This window comes from Pleurodeles waltl, chromosome 3_1, assembly GCF_031143425.1.
Source record: "Pleurodeles waltl isolate 20211129_DDA chromosome 3_1, aPleWal1.hap1.20221129, whole genome shotgun sequence".
Classification (NCBI taxonomy): Eukaryota; Metazoa; Chordata; class Amphibia; order Caudata; family Salamandridae; genus Pleurodeles; species Pleurodeles waltl.
Window position 1 is genome coordinate 1,997,588,461 of NC_090440.1, and position 17,315 is coordinate 1,997,605,775.

General features: G+C 47.2%; 1 protein-coding gene across 2 annotated transcripts in view; it reads left to right on the forward strand.

The window, feature by feature from the left end:
* RPS6KB1 (ribosomal protein S6 kinase B1) overlaps positions 1 to 17,315 on the forward strand; it is a 446,354-nt gene that overhangs the window by 132,258 nt on the left and 296,781 nt on the right. For both annotated transcript variants that reach the window (XM_069226434.1, XM_069226435.1), the window contains exon 6: positions 7,358 to 7,415. In XM_069226434.1, coding sequence (XP_069082535.1) covers positions 7,358 to 7,415 — 58 coding nt within the window. The remainder of the gene's footprint in view (positions 1 to 7,357; positions 7,416 to 17,315) is intronic.

Consider the following 17,315-nt stretch of genomic DNA (forward strand, 5'->3'; position numbering starts at 1 on the left):
ACAGAACCAGATGCAGTCGCACCACAGAACTTACCTGGTCCGATCACTCCATTGTACAGTCAACCATCACTGGATCTACCCCCAGCCACCTCAGCGCACCTCTCTGCAGCTAGATCAAGGCCACCAATACTGATTTCTATGTCTACAGGACCAGCCACTTCTAGTGATGACATTTATGGAGTGGCTGACTATTATGTTTGCACCCTAATAGGATCTGAATTTGGTTTCGACTTTGAGTGCTTTCTTTGAACCCTTCTACAGATGTGAGTTGCATTTGTTAACTCTCAAGACTGCCTTTTCTGATTGCTGTTAATTCAGCAAGGCACACCAGTGAGTTCCAGGTACTTAACATCCCCACATCTATTCAAATGCTTCATCCCAGCCTAGTTTGTTCTCTGAACTAAAGCAGCTTTCTTCCCAAGGTGGTGACTCCTTTCCACCTAGGGCAACCTATTCTTCTTTCCAACTCTACCCCCCTCATTTCATCCATTCAGAGGACTGAACTCAAGGCATGAACTTAACTATCATATCTAAAGCATTAAAGAGATCATGTCTGATGACCAGCAATTCATAGGGTACGTAGGCAGCAAGAAAGGGGAATGCGGTCCAGGAGAGGACTTTCTCATTGGATTTTGTTGTGCATCAAGATGTGCTATACCTTTTCTAGGAAGCATCTGCCTGGGCGAACTTGGACCCACTCCATCAAGGCAAACTCTTCTGCAGCCTTTGCAAGGCGAGTCCCTGTGGCTGAGATTTGCATAACAAGTGCATGAATTTACCTTCACACGTTTAGCAACCAATGCTCTTTGAGTTCAGAGGTGAAGGGGTAGCCCTTTCAAGATTTCTTCATCTGACTTCCTTCACCACTCCCTCCACTAGGTAGGTTTATTGCTTGGGTGTGTTGAAGAGATGAAGATCTGCAGGTAGAAGTAACCATGAGAAGAAAGTTATGTGCCTTCGGAGATAGTCCTTCTGGAGGATGTGCTTGTCTATCTGCAGATTGCTAACCGATCCTGCCCATCTTCCCATTCTGAAGAATAGTTGTAGACTTGATTACCAAGTTTCCACATTAGATTGCTACAGTACACCGCCTCTAAGGGTGCGGATAAAAACAGACATGGAACTAACCTTGTGGGTCTGGGTGGATGCTCTATGGCTTCAGTGACATCTCCACGTCTTTTGTTGAGATGGTGCCAGCGCTCCCTGAGAGGGTAGAGGAGCCTTGCCAGAAGTTTTCTAAAAGTCTATCACCTGAGATATTCAGAGTGTGAGATATATATATATATATATATATATATATATATATATATATATATATATATATATATATTCAATGGCATGTGTAGCTGCAGATACACATGCTGTGCACAGTCCGCCATCTGGTGTTGGGCTCGGAGTGTTACAAGTTGTTTTTCTTCGAAGAAGTCTTTTCGAGTCACGAGACCGAGGGACTCCTCCCATTTCGACTCCATTGCGCATGGGCGTCGACTCCATCTTAGATTGTTTTTTTTCCGCCATCGGGTTCGGACGTGTTCCTTTTCGCTCAGTGTTTCGGTCAGAAAGTTAGTTAGAATCTCGGAAAAAAACGTTGGTATTGTTTGCGTTCGGTATCGGGTTAGTTAGAACAAATCGACACCGAATTTTGAAGAGCTCCGGTGGCCCTTCGGGGTTTTTTCGATCCCCCGTCGGGGCCTGGTCGGCCTGGCCACGTGCGACTTCAAGGCTGATGGAACGGACCCCATTCCGCTTCTGCCCAAAATGCCATAACAAGTATCTGTATACGGATCAGCATCTGGTCTGTAACTTGTGCTTGTCCCCCGAGCACAAGGAGGATACTTGTGAAGCCTGTCGAGCGTTTCGGTCGAGGAAGTCGCTGAGAGACCGAAGAGCCAGGAGACTACAAATGGCGTCCACGCCGACAGGTCAAGAACGTTTTGAGGAGGAAGAAGCTTTCTCCATCCACGAGTCGGATTCTGAAGAACTCGACGCCGAAGAAACACCCCAAACCGTGAGTAAGACGTCAAAAATCAAGACTCGGGAGAAGTCCACAAAAGCCCAGGGGACGCCACCGCCAACAGGCCATGGCTTAACCCGAAAACTAGGTGACCGATCCAAGGCACCGAAAAAGGGCATGCTGGTGTCGAAGTCATCAGACTCCGGTCGAGATACCGCCACACAGCAACCTCTGAGCCGAGACAGCGGCTCCGAGAAACTTCGGCACAGAGACAGCGGCACCGAAGAATTTCGGCACTGAGACACCACGCCGAAAACAAAGAAGGTTTCTTCGGAGCCTAAAAAGACTTCCGAAAAGGTTTCGGTTCCGAAACATCCAGCCTCGGAGCCGAAAACTAGTTCCTATACAGAGGAACAAGGATTAACCTCCCAATTACATAGATTTGGAGAGGAGCTTCAAGCTGTGGAGCCTGACTACACGCAAAGAAGGCTTCATATTCATGAGGACACAGGGAAGATAACTACTCTTCCCCCAATCAAAATAAAAAGGAAACTTGCCTTTCAACAAAAGGACAAGCAACCACAGGCAAAAGTGGCAAGGAAAACAACCCCACCACCGTCTCCACCACCATCAATACATGCATCACCAGCAACAACTCCACCACTGATGCACTCACCAGCTCATACTACAATGAGTCAGGATGATCCCGATGCATGGGACCTTTTGTCTGACAACAGCCCAGACTCCTATCCCACAAAACCGTCACCACCTGAGGACAGTACATCCTACACACAGGTGGTCGCAAGGGCAGCTGAATTTCACAACGTCACCTTACATTCTGAACCAATTGAGGATGACTTTCTGTTTAACACCCTATCCTCCACCCATAGCCAGTACCAAAGCCTTCCCATGCTCCCAGGAATGCTAAGACATTCAAAACAAATATTTCAGGATCCACTTAAAGGCAGAGCCATAACTCCAAGGGTGGAGAAAAAGTACAAGCCACCGCCAACAGATCCGATCTATATTACAACACAACTAACACCAGACTCAGTAGTTGTCGGGGCAGCTCGTAAGAGATCCAACTCTCATACCTCAGGAGACGCACCACCTCCAGACAAAGAGAGCCGCAAATTTGATGCTGCGGGAAAAAGGGTTGCAGCACAAGCAGCAAATCAATGGCGTATTGCCAATTCACAAGCACTTTTGGCAAGATACGACAGAGCTCATTGGGATGAAATGCAACATTTCATTGAACACTTACCCAAGGAGTTCCAAAAAAGAGCGCAACAGGTGGTAGAAGAGGGACAAAGTATCTCAAATAATCAGATCCGGTCTTCCATGGATGCAGCAGATACAGCTGCAAGGACAATAAACACCGCAATCACGATACGAAGGCACGCATGGCTGCGCACTTCAGAGTTCAAGCCGGAAATCCAGCAAGCTGTGCTCAATATGCCATTTAATGAACAGCAATTGTTTGGGCCGGAGGTAGACACTGCCATTGAGAAACTCAAAAAAGACACCGATACAGCCAAAGCCATGGGCGCACTCTACTCCCCGCAGAGCAGAGGCACATTTCGAAAAACACCTTTTAGGGGAGGGTTTCGAGGTCAACCCACAGAAACCACAACCTCACAAACAAGGCCTACTTACCAGGGTCAATATCAGAGGGGAGGTTTTCGGGGGCAATATAGAGGGGGCCAATTCCCAAGAAATCGAGAAATTCCAAGGCCCCAAAACTCCTCAAAATAAACAGTGACTCACAAGTCACACAACCCCATCACATAACACCTGTGGGGGGAAGACTAAGCCAATTTGACAAACTTTGGGAGGAAATAACAACAGACACTTGGGTCTTAGCAATTATCCAGCATGGTTATTGCATAGAATTTCTCTAATTCCCTCCAAACGTCCCACCGAAAACACACAATATGTCAAAACAACATATAGATCTTCTAGGACTAGAAGTTCAAGCATTGCTACAAAAGGACGCAATAGAATTAGTACCAAATCTACAAAAAAACACAGGAGTTAACTCACTGTACTTTCTAATACCCAAAAAGGACAAAACTCTGAGACCAATACTAGATCTCAGAACACTAAATACCTACATCAAATCAGATCACTTTCACATGGTCACGTTACAAGACGTAATCCCACTGCTCAAACAGCAGGATTACATGACAACATTAGACCTAAAAGATGCGTATTTCCATATACCAATATATCCTTCACACAGGAAATACCTAAGGTTCGTATTCCAAGGAATACATTACCAATTCAAAGTGTTGCCATTCGGAATAACAACTGCGCCAATAGTTTTTACAAAATGCCTGGCAGTAGTGGCTGCACATATCAGAAGGCAGCAAATACATGTGTTCCCGTACTTAGACGACTGGTTAATCAAAACCAACACGCTAAGACAGTGTTCACAGCACACAAAATATGTCATACAGACCCTTCACAGGCTAGGTTTCTCCATCAACTACGCGAAGTCACACCTTTTGCCGTGTCAAACACAGCAATACTTAGGAGCGACAATCAACACAGCAAAAGGGATTGCCACTCCAAGTCCACAAAGGGTTCAAACATTTCACAAGGTAATACAGGCCATGTATCCAACACAAAAGATACAAGTCAAAATGGTAATGAAATTCCTAGGCATGATGTCTTCATGCATAGCCATTGTCCCAAACGCAAGATTGCACATGCGGCCCTTACAACAGTGCCTAGCATCACAATGGTCACAAGCACAGGGTCAACTTCTAGATCTGGTGTTGATAGACCGCCAAACATACATCTTGCTTCTATGGTGGAACAGTACAAATTTAAACCGAGGGCGGCCTTTCCAAGACCCAGTGCCACAATACGTCATAACGAAGGATGCTTCCATGACAGGGTGGGGAGCACACCTCAATCAACACAGCATCCAAGGACAATGGGACATACATCAGAGGCAGTTTCACATAAATCACTTAGAACTGTTAGCAGTATTTCTAGCGCTGAAAGCATTTCAACCCATAATAACCCAAAAATACATTCTTGTCAAAACAGACAACATGACAACAATGTATTATCTAAACAAACAAGGAGGGACACACTTGACACAGTTGTGCCTCCTAACACAAAAAATATGGCATTGGGCGATTCACAACCACATTCGCCTAATAGCACAATTTATTCCAGGGATTCAGAACCAGTTGGCAGACAATCTCTCTCGAGATCACTAACAAACCCACGAATGGGAAATTCACCCCCAAATACTAAACAATTACTTTCAAATTTGGGGAACACCTCAAATAGATCTATTTGCAACAAAGGAAAACTCAAAATGCCAAAACTTCGCATCCAGGTACCCACAACATCCATAGAGCATTGCCTTGGGATTGATCAACTGGTCAGGGATATTTGCGTACGCTTTTCCCCCTCTCCTTCCATATCTAGTAAACAAGTTGAGTCAAAACAAACTCAAACTCATACTAATAGCACCAACATAGGCAAGGCAACCTTGGTACACAACACTACTAGACCTTTCAGTAGTACCTCATGCCAAACTACCCAACAGACCAGATCTGTTAACACAACACAAACAACAGATCAGACATCCAAATCCAGCATCGTTGAATCTAGCAATTTGGCTCCTGAAATCCTAGAATTCGGGCACTTAGACCTCACACAGGAATGTATGGAGGTCATAAAACAAGCTAGAAAACCTACCACTAGACACTGCTATGCAAATAAGTGGAAAAGATTTGTTTATTACTGCCATAATAATCAAATTCAACCTTTACAAGCATCTGCAAAAGAAATAGGATACTTACTACATTTGCAAAAATCTAACCTAGCTTTCTCTTCCATTAAAATACATCTTACGGCAATTTCTGCTTACCTACAAATTACGCACTCAATTTCATTGTTTAGGATACCAGTCATAAAGGCGTTTATGGAAGGCCTAAAGAGAATTATACCACCAAGAACACCACCAGTTCCTTCATGGAACCTCAACATTGTCCTAACACGACTCATGGGTCCACCTTTTGAGCCCATGCACTCTTGTGAAATGCAATACTTAACGTGGAAAGTTGCATTTTTAATTGCCATCACATCTCTAAGAAGAGTGAGTGAAATTCAAGCATTTACCATTCAAGAACCATTTATTCAAATACACAAAAATAAAGTTGTTCTACGGACCAATCCTAAATTTTTACCAAAAGTAATCTCACCGTTCCACTTAAATCAAACGGTAGAATTACCAGTGTTCTTCCCACAGCCAGATTCTGTAGCCGAAAGAGCACTTCAAACATTAGACATCAAAAGAGCACTAATGTACTACATTGACAGAACAAAACTAATTCGAAAGACAAAACAACTATTTATCGCCTTTCAAAAACCTCATACAGGAAATCCAATTTCAAAACAAGGCATTGCTAGATGGTTAGTTAAGTGCATTCAAACCTGCTATCTTAAAGCTAAAAGAGAACTGCCTATTACTCCAAAGGCACACTCAACCAGAAAGAAAGGTGCTACCATGGCCTTTCTAGGAAATATTCCAATGAACGAAATATGTAAGGCAGCAACATGGTCTACGCCTCATACATTTACCAAGCACTACTGTGTAGATGTGCTAACTGCACAACAAGCAACAGTAGGTCAAGCTGTATTAAGAACATTATTTCAAACTACTTCAACTCCTACAGGCTGAACCACCGCTTTTGGGGAGATAACTGCTTACTAGTCTATGCACAGCATGTGTATCTGCAGCTACACATGCCATCGATCGGAAAATGTCACTTACCCAGTGTACATCTGTTTGTGGCATTAGTTGCTGCAGATTCACATGCGCCCACCCGCCTCCCCGGGAGCCTGTAGCCGTTTAGAAGTAGATCTTAAACATTTGTACATTTGTAAATATATTACTTAAAACTTTATTATGTACATACGCATTCACTCCATTGCATGGGCACTATTACTAGCATACACAACTCCTACCTCACCCTCTGCGGGCAAAACAATCTAATATGGAGTCGACGCCCATGCGCAATGGAGTCGAAATGGGAGGAGTCCCTCGGTCTCGTGACTCGAAAAGACTTCTTCGAAGAAAAACAACTTGTAACACTCCGAGCCCAACACCAGATGGCGGACTGTGCACAGCATGTGACTGCAGCGACTAATGCCACGAACAGATGTACACTGGGTAAGTGACATTTTCCGTGTGTGTATATGTATATATATATATATATATATATATATATATATATATATATTTATTTATTTATTATTGGCTTCTGCATTAATATACAAAATTGCATAATCTGGACTCTTAATCACTTTTCTGGAACAGATTTACATGTATTATTTTAATGGTTTATTAACTTCATATTCTATCCTTTCCTCATGCAGGTGGAGAACTGTTTATGCAGTTAGAGAGAGAGGGCATTTTTATGGAAGATACAGCCTGGTAAGTAGTAAAAAAAGCAAATGTTCCTTCTCCTTTGGCTCGTATTGGAACACAGATTCAGTTTTAAACAAATCTCTTTGACTTTCAAAATGACTTTGCCTCATCTAAGCACACCCAACACAGCACTTCAAACTGTTTTTCCTTATCTGCTGGGCTGGTGATGGAGGGGAGCTTTGCAGGATAATCCACTATACTTTACCTGAACCCAGCAATGTATCTGACTGAATCCTCCATATGTATTGGTTTTGCATCCTCTGCCATATTACAGTTGCCTCTTTTGGGAATCTGCAATAATTGCAGTAAATCTCTAAAGGCTCTTCTGGCTTATGGTATGCCACACTCTCAAAACTACTGAAACTAGTCTGTGCTTGTTGGGACTTCTCACTGTGCGCTCCTCGTGACAGAACCCCCCTTCATTTCTCAATCACTTGCACTTTGATAAGCAAATGTTCTTATCTTTTCAGTCACTCACATCCACCTGTCATTTTTAAATATTCAGCTGTCTCTCAGCCCCCAAACACTTGAGTACCTCTGATCACCAACACTTAACTCCTGCAGAATGGACCTTATCCACGCACACCTCCCATTCCTCATAGCAAAGTCCATGATGATCTCTCTGATGGGTACACTAAATTATTGTAAGTCTACTAACTGATCTACCCAGTTAGTGTTGTTACTAGAATAATAATCATCTTCTCACTATTAGATCCCAGAGATATAGACTGGGTTGGCACGCTGTCCGCTATCGAGCCTACTAATATTTTTCACTTGTGTGCAAAGCTATCCATAGTTTGGTGTCTGATTATACAGCTGTGATACTTTCATGTCATAATTAAATGTCATTCTGTACCAGTGATACTGAAACACTCACCTCATGTTTTTTTTCCAGATTTTCCCAGAAGCTCAGACCACTACTTGTGAGCACCCTCCCCTGCCCCATATGACTTACAAGATTACTTACTGAATTTAAAGACCGTGAAAGCTCTAATGCCCATCCCCCGTTTTCTACCATCCACCCTGTGACTTATCACATTTAGGTCTGCCCAATCCTCCCTAGTTTAAATAATTATTCTTTAAATACGTGTAGCCTGTCTTTGGCTTAGGATAAAGGTTGTCTTTATGACATTACTTCTTAGTGTCTGTATTTCTATTATGCAATCCATGGTGTTGTGGCTACTTGTCTCTTAATGGAGAACATCTCTTCAAAGGGGTACTCAAGCTTAATAAATACAAATACAAAAAGGATCCCACTTGTGCGTAGCTCAAGGGTTTGCTGTATTCTCAACCCCGCAAACATCCCCCATCAGCCTTTTTTTAAAATTATTTTGACTAGTTTAACATAGCAAAAACATAAACAGGCAGGCATCAAGGTTACGGCAGTCATAGGAGGGGTGGCTTATCGTTAATGCAGAAGGAAGCCTCTCCGTGAGGCTACTGCCAGTGTTCGACTCATACGCGTAATGAGGGAACGATAGCCAACACTGCGACAAAGTAAGAGGCAGAATCGGTGGGAACAGCGGCAGCCGAGCTACAACCAAGATGGCGACCGGAGCTCAGTGAAGGGAAGGATGACGATCCGGGTGACAAACAGCGAGAAGCTAACCCGGACACCAAAGGAACGCGACTCCCGAAAATACCTACCTCATAGAGGTGGGAGACTACTGCCGACAGACGTCCCAGCAACTCCACAGCCCAGTCAGTGAGGTGGAGTGCAGTAAGAGCGTGCCGTGAGGAGGAGGCTTCAGAGACGCATGCGGGATAGGAGCAGGGGGCCCATCCTGCGTATGTCGCCAAGCCAAAGATGATGCAGGAGAAGGCGGCACGATGATAGAAGGAAGGCAGTCGGGCTTTTAGCAACCCCAAGTGGGAGATGAACTACCTGAACCTGCAATAAGGAGAGCAGCAGAAATGAGGGGAGCAGCACAGGCTGGCCCGTGCGGGAGATGGCGGCCGCTGCCCTCTGAAGGAAACATAGTTAATTTCACACAGCAGGTGATGGGGTGATGCTGCTTGAGATCGGCAGAGGGCAACTCCTGAAAGTGCCTCTCCCCTAACGACCAGGAGCTTCCATTAAAGATCAACCTTGAGACTGTACAGCCCCCAAGTGACGCGGTGGAGTAGAAATAGGCTGCATGCGAGGTGAGAGAAGAGAGTTTGAAACGCTCGTAGGGGTGGAGAGGAGCTTCTGCACACAGCAGGGGCGGGCGAGAGGTGCCTTGGGTCTGCGAAAGAAAGCGAGACACCTGATACAAAGGGCCCTGGGAGGACGATCGGAGAGGAACCTAGACGACGTGAACTCTGGAGGCCCACTGAGGCATAGAAGGGTGTGGACCAGGAGACATTGGCCCAAGGACCCTGACTAGTTCCTGACACCGGGCGCTTCATAGATGCATGCAAGCTAACTGAGTGAGCGCACGCAAAGTGGGGCCTCCTGGAAGATCCGACAAAGTCACTACTGCCGCAATATACTGACAAAGCCCAATGAACGTGATCTATAACCCATACCATTAGACTAACTGTTCTGACTCTGGGGCCCTGGCGGAAGGAGCCAGGAGGAGCCGGGATTTGATATTGCAACCACATCAGGGGCTAAACATGGGGGGAAAACCGGGTGCAAAAAGTATTTTGGGGGAGTAACCGCGGACTCCCAAATCCCACGCCCAGAGATTAAATGCCCTCACCCCATGTTAGACCCAGACACCCCCACCCTCCAGGACATCCTGCAGGCAATCACGGCCTCTCGTGAAGCCCTAGAGGGGAAGATTGATGCATTGGCGACGGATCCGACCCTAATACGTGATTACCACTTTCGACTACCAGAAAGATTATCACCTCAGAGAAAAGAATCAGAGATCCTACCATTTGTAAATGATTCAACCGATAAACTACAAAAGCTGGAGGGAAAAATGCATGCTTTGGAACTAAGAGCAGAGGATGCTGAAAATAGATCACAGAGGAATAATATTCACATATTTGGTTTACCGGAGCGATTTCAAAATAATATGGTGGACTTCCTAGAACATTGGCTCTGGGAGACGGTAGCAGAGAAGGGTCTTTCCCCCTTTTTTGCCCCGGAGAGGGCACATAGGGTCCCGGCACGCCCTCCCCCGCCAGATGCCGCACCGCATCCAGTCATCGCAAGGTTATTACCCTATAGTGACAGAGACTACCTTCTGAGTCAGGCGAGGAAATACAGAGACTGCACAGTAGAGAATAGCACAGTCCGCCTATTCTCAGACTTTTCACAAGAAGTGCAGAAATGGAGAGCTACTTTTTGCGAAGCAAAACAAAAGTTGTCAATTGAACATTCATTATGGCATGGTATTTCCAGCCCGCTTGTGCATCATAACGAAAAAAGGAACGCAATTCTTTCACTCTTCAGAGGACGTCTCGCAATAGATAGACTTCTGCGAGACAAACGGCCTAGTTACCGAAGGAGATGCCAACAGAAAATACGCCCTCGAGAGAGACTCCAGCACAAACTGACGTCCCCGTCCCCAACGGAACTCCAGCAGGAATGCCAGAAAGTGATTAAAGCAATGGCATCCCTGAATAGCCGGGCTATGGGCTCATCCCCACTGATCGGAGAGGAGATGGACCAGGCAAGCTTGGATCGAGACAGTCATCACTCGACTATCTGAAGATGCTGGACCAGAAGTGACACCAGGGACTTCAGATTGCATATTCTGGCTTCTTTGAAAATGTTGGAACCTGAACTATCACATGGGTATGATGATGTTTTAGTACAATGAGCTTCCCTGGGGGAAGGGAGAAGAGAGGAAAAGTTGTCTAGGAAGATCGTGAACAGCTGAAACTATGAAGAAAGTAAGATAGGGGGTGCGGGATACCGGCGGCGAAGTGCCACTACTGAAATGTCTTAAATAGCCGGCTGCTACCTTTTGTAAGCGCTTATACTAAATTTATATTTTGTATGAGAGGCAGTTGTCTTTTTGGCCTGGGGAAGGGAATTTGGGAAATAGTTAGTTATGATGTTTTTATAGGGGATTATGAGTCTACTGCATCGGAGGGAACACATATAGACATGTGGTGGGTCATGTTTAAACTGATGGAAAGGAGGTGGGTAGGAGGGATACAAAGGAACCTAGGATTAAGGCCAAACAGTGATTACACTTCAGAAATATAAGTTTATATCATGGAATGTCCGGGTAATGCATACAATGTCAAAAGGTATAAAGTCTTCTCCTATTTGCAACGCCGGGGCATACATGTAGCTACGCTCCAAGAAACGCATACAACACTAAGATAGGCAAGGGCTGCACAGAAACATTGGACAGGACAGGTCTTTTACACCACTTAGCCTTTGCACAAGGATCTGGGTGAGGGCTGTGGTCCAGTTCCAACCAATTGATAGTTTTATTACCCCGATGGGTGCTACATAGCAGGAAGAGGTAGGCTTGAAGGCCGTGATTTAGCTCTGATCAATGTCTACGCGCCCAATACGGACCACGGTTTGTTTTTTCCAGACTTTCTGACAGTTTGGCACCACTCTTAATACACACAGTAGTGTTGGGTGGAGATTTTAACTGTGTGGCGGATCCTGCTCTAAATCGTTCACATCCTCCACTGAAACACTCCCCAGTAACAAAGATAGCACAACAGTTTACAACCTGGCAGACACAGTGGAGGCTCGTAGGTTCATGGAGAAGATCGTACACACTAACCTGATATTACTCATATTTTTCACACTTGTATGACTTAAACGTACGTCTGGACACCTTTCTCTGCACTCCTGAGGTTTTCACAACCATTCAAAATATGGAATATTTGGCCCGCACCGTATCTGATCATAACCCCATATTAATGTCACTGGGATGGGGCTGCCCCATTCCTAGCATTCCAATATGAAAACTAAAACCCGGATCTTTAGAAGACCCCGGTTACCGGGAAGCAGTGAGACAGCATTTTTTTTTTTTTTTTTTTTTTTACTGAAAACCTAGACACAGCTAGCAGCCCCTTAATTTAGTTAGACGCTTTCAAGGTAGTGCTGAGGGAGAGGTGTATAGGAGAGTCAGTGGGGGTGAGGCGTACTGTAAGGAAATGCCTCCTTGGCATGGTTACCCCCTGACTTTTTGCCTTTGCTGATGCTATGTTTTGAATTGAAAGTGTGCTGAGGCCTGCTAACCAGGCCCCAGCACCAGTGTTCTTTCCCTAACCTGTACTTTTGATTCCACAATTGGCACACCCTGGCATCCAGGTAAGTCCCTTGTAACTGGTACCCCTGGTACCAAGGGCCCTGATGCCAGGGAAGGTCTCTAAGGGCTGCAGCATATCTTATGCCACCCTGGGGACCCCTCACTCAGCACAGACACACTGCTTGCCAGCTTGTGTGTGCTGGTGAGAACAAAACGAGTAAGTCGACATGGCACTCCCCTCAGGGTGCCATGCCAACCTCATACTGCCTATGCAGTATAGATAAGCCACCCCTCTAGTAGGCCTTACAGCCCTAAGGCAGGGTGCACTATACCATAGGTGAGGGCACCAGTGCATGAGCACTGTGCCCCTACAGTGTCTAAGCAAAACCTTAGACATTGTAAGTGCAGGGTAGCCGTAAGAGTATATGGTCTGGGAGTCTGTCAAACACGGACTCCACAGCACCATAATGGCTACACTGAAAACTGGGAAGTTTGGTATCAAACTTCTCAGCACAATAAATGCACACTGATGCCAGTGTACATTTTATTGTAAAATACACCCCAGAGGGCACCTTAGAGGTGCCCCCTGAAACTTAAACCAACTACCCGTGTAGGCTGACTGGTTCTAGCAGCCTGCCACACTCGAGACATGTTGCTGGCCACATGGGGAGAGTGCCTTTGTCACTCTGTGGCCTGTAACAAAGCCTGCACTGGGTGGAGATGCTATCACCTCCCCCAGGCAGGAGCTGTAACACCTAGCGGTGAGCCTCAAAGGCTTACCCCCTTTGTTCCAGCACCACAGGACACTCCAGCTAGTGGAGTTGCCCGCCCCCTCCGGTCACGGCCCCACTTTTGGCGGCAAGGCCGGAGGAGATAATGAGAATAACAAGGAGGAGTCACTGGCCAGTCAGGACAGCCCCTAAGGTGTCCTGAGCTGAAGTGACTCTAACTTTTAGAAATCCTCCATCTTGCAGATGGAGGATTCCCCCAATAGGGATAGGAATGTGACCCCCTCCCCTTGGGAGGAGGCACAAAGAGGGTGTACCCACCCTCAGGGCTAGTAGCCATTGGCCACTAACCCCCCCCAGACCTAAACACGCCCTTAAATTTAGTATTTAAGGGCTTCCCTGAACCTAAGAATTTAGATTCCTGCAACTTACAAAAGAAGAAGACTGCTGAGCTGAAAACCCCTGCAGAAGAAGGAAGAAGACACCAACTGCTTTGGCCCCAGTCCTACCGGCCTGTCTCCTGCCTTCTAAAGAACCCTGCTCCAGCGACGCTTTCTCAAGGACCAGCGACCTCTGAATCCTCAGAGGACTGCCCTGCTTCAAGAGGAACAAGAAACACCCGAGGACAGCGGACCTGCTCCAAAAAGACTGCAACTTTGTTACAGAGGAGCAGAATTAAAGACCCCTGCAATCCCCGCAAGAAGCGTGAGACTTGCAACACTGCACCCGGCGACCCCGACTCGACTGGTGGAGAAACAACACCTCAGGGAGGACCCTCCGGCGACTCCGAGACTGTGAGTAACCAAAGTTGTCCCCCCTGAGCCCCCACAGCGACGCCTGCAGAGGGAATCCCGAGGCTCCCCCTGACCGCGACTGCCTGACTCTAAAATCCCGACGGCTGGAAAAGACCCTGCACCCGCAGCCCCCAGCTCCTGAAGGATCGGAACTCCAGTGCAGGAGTGACCCCCAGGAGGCCCTCTCCCTTGCCCAGGTGGTGGCTACCCCGAGGAGCCCCCCCCCCTTGCCTGCCTGCACCGCTGAAGAGACCCCTTGGTCTCCCATTGAATCCTATTGCGAACCCGGTGCTTGTTTGCACACTGCACCCGGCCGCCCCCGCGCTGCTGAGGGTGTACTTTCTGTGTGGACTTGTGTCCCCCCCCCCCCCGGTGCCCTACAAAACCCCCCTGGTCTGCCCTCCGAAGACGCGGGTACTTACCTGCTGGCAGACTGGAACCGGGGCACCCCCTTCTCTCCATTGAAGCCTATGCGTTTTGGGCACCACTTTGAACTCTGCACCTGACCGGCCCTGAGCTGCTGGTGTGGTGACTTTGGGGTTGCTCTGAACCCCCAACGGTGGGCTACCTTGGACCCCAATCTTAACCCCGTAGGTGGTTTACTTACCTGCAAGAACTAACAATACTTTACCTCCCCCAGGAACTGTGAAAATTGCACTGTGTCCACTTTTAAAACAGCTAAATGTGTTTTATGTAAAAAGTATATATGCTATTGTGATTATTCAAAGTTCCTAAAGTACTTACCTGCAATACCTTTCAAATGAGATATTACATGTAGAATTTGAACCTGTGGTTCTTAAAATAAACTAAGAAAAGATATGTTTGATGGCATCTGTCGCTGTAGATACACATGGTCTGCATAGCTCGCCATCTGGTGTTGGGTCGGAGTGTTACAAGTTGTTTTTCTTCGAAGAAGTGTTTTCGAGTCACTGGACCGAGTGGCTCCTCCTTCTGTGCTCATTGCGCATGGGCGTCGACTCCATCTTCGATTGTTTTCTTTCCGCCATCGGGTTCGGACGTGTTCCTGTCGCTCCGAGTTTCGGAACGGAGAGATAGCTGAAAACGGAAGATTTTCGACGGTATCGTTGCGATCCGGTTCGAGATAAACACAGACGACAACGCATTGAACATCGAAGCGCTTCGGTGCCCTTCGGGGTAGATTTCGGCACACCGTCGGGGCCTAGTCGGCCCGACCGCGTGGAGAACAACGCCGATGGAACGGACCCCGTTTCGATTCTGCCCTGAATGCCACAACAAATATCCCTATACGGACCAACACTCGGTCTGTAACCTGTGCCTGTCACCCGAGCACAGCGAAGAATCCTGTGAGGCCTGTCGGGCGTTCCGGTCCCGAAAAACTCTTCGCGACCGTCGAGCGAGAAGACTGCAGATGGCGTCCACGCCAAAGGAGCATCGACCGTTCGAGACAGAAGAGGAACAGGAGGAATCCTTTTCCATCCAGGATTCAGACTCCGACGAACTCGACAATACAAAAACTGTGAGTAAGACGTCGAGATCAGAAATTAAAAAAGGCAAAAAGGCCCAGGGGACGCCACTGCCAACCGGCCATGGCTCCACCCAACTTCACGGTGACCAACAATCGGCACCGAAAAAGGCCCATTCAGTGTCGAGATCGTCCGACTCCGGTCGAGACACCGGCACGCAGCCTCCTCGGGACCGAGAGAGTGCTAAACAGAAGCATCGACACCGAGAGTTCGGTGTCGACACGGATCGACGCCGAGACAGTGGCGCCGAAGACCATAGAGGCCAAGATTTTTCGGCACAAAAGAAGAGGAAGGTTACCTCGGAGCCGAAAAAACAAACAACAGGGTTTTCGGAGCCGAAAAAAGCACCAACAGACCCAGTTTCAGGCTCCTATACTGAAGAACTTTCTATGTCTTCACAAATGAAAAGACACAGATTCGAACAGGAACTGCAATCCACTGAAGTGGATCACACGCAAAAGCGTATCTTTATTCAGCAGGGGACAGGGAAGATCAGTACCCTTCCACCTGTCAAAAGAAAGAGAACACTTCAGTTTGTAGCACGAGAGGCTCCTCAGCAACAAACAGCAAAGACGGTAACACCTCCTCCCTCGCCTCCACCTGTAACTCCGGCTTCGCCAACTTACACCCCGTCACATTCGCCAGCTCACACCGCCATGAGCCACGACGACCAAGATCATGACGCGTGGGACTTGTACGATGCACCAGTGTCTGATAACAGCCCAGACACATACCCAACTAGGCCATCACCACCTGAGGACAGCACAGCCTATTCACAAGTGGTGGCTAGAGCAGCTCAGTTCCATAATGTGGAACTACACTCTGAACAAGTAGAGGATGACTTTTTATTTAACACCCTCTCCTCCACCCACAGCTCCTACCAAAGCCTGCCTATGCTCCCAGGCATGCTACGCCATGCAAAGGAGATCTTCAAGGAGCCAGTTAAAAGTAGGGCAGTAACGCCTAGAGTGGACAAAAAGTATAAGGCGCCTCCTACGGACCCTGTATTCATCACCTCTCAGCTGCCACCAGATTCTGTGGTGGTAGGGGCTGCCAGAAAACGGGCAAATTCACACACTTCTGGGGATGCACCTCCCCCAGATAAAGAAAGCAGAAAGTTCGATGCAGCCGGGAAGAGGGTCGCTGTCCAGGCAGCAAACCAGTGGCGCATCGCAAACTCACAAGCGCTGCTAGCGCGATACGACAGAGCCCACTGGGATGAGATGCAGCATCTCATTGAACATCTCCCAAAAGATCTACAAAAAAGAGCAAAACAGGTTGTTGAAGAGGGTCAAAACATTTCCAACAATCAAATACGCTCCTCTATGGATGCAGCAGACACAGCCGCAAGGACCATTAATACGTCTGTTACCATCCGTAGGCACGCATGGCTCAGAACGTCTGGATTCAAGCCAGAAATTCAGCAGGCAGTACTTAACATGCCAGTAAACGAAAAACTTCTGTTCGGTCCGGAGGTCGACACAGCCATAGAAAAGCTCAAAAAGGACACTGACACTGCCAAGGCCATGGGCGCACTCTACTCCCCGCAGAGCAGAGGATCTTATACCACCTTCCGCAAAACACCTTTTAGAGGAGGGTTTCGGGGTCAGGCCACACAAGCCAGTACCTCACAGTCCGCACCGTCCACCTACCAGGGACAGTACAGGGGAGGTTTTCGGGGCCAGTATAGAGGAGGGCAATTCCCTAGGAATAGAGGAAG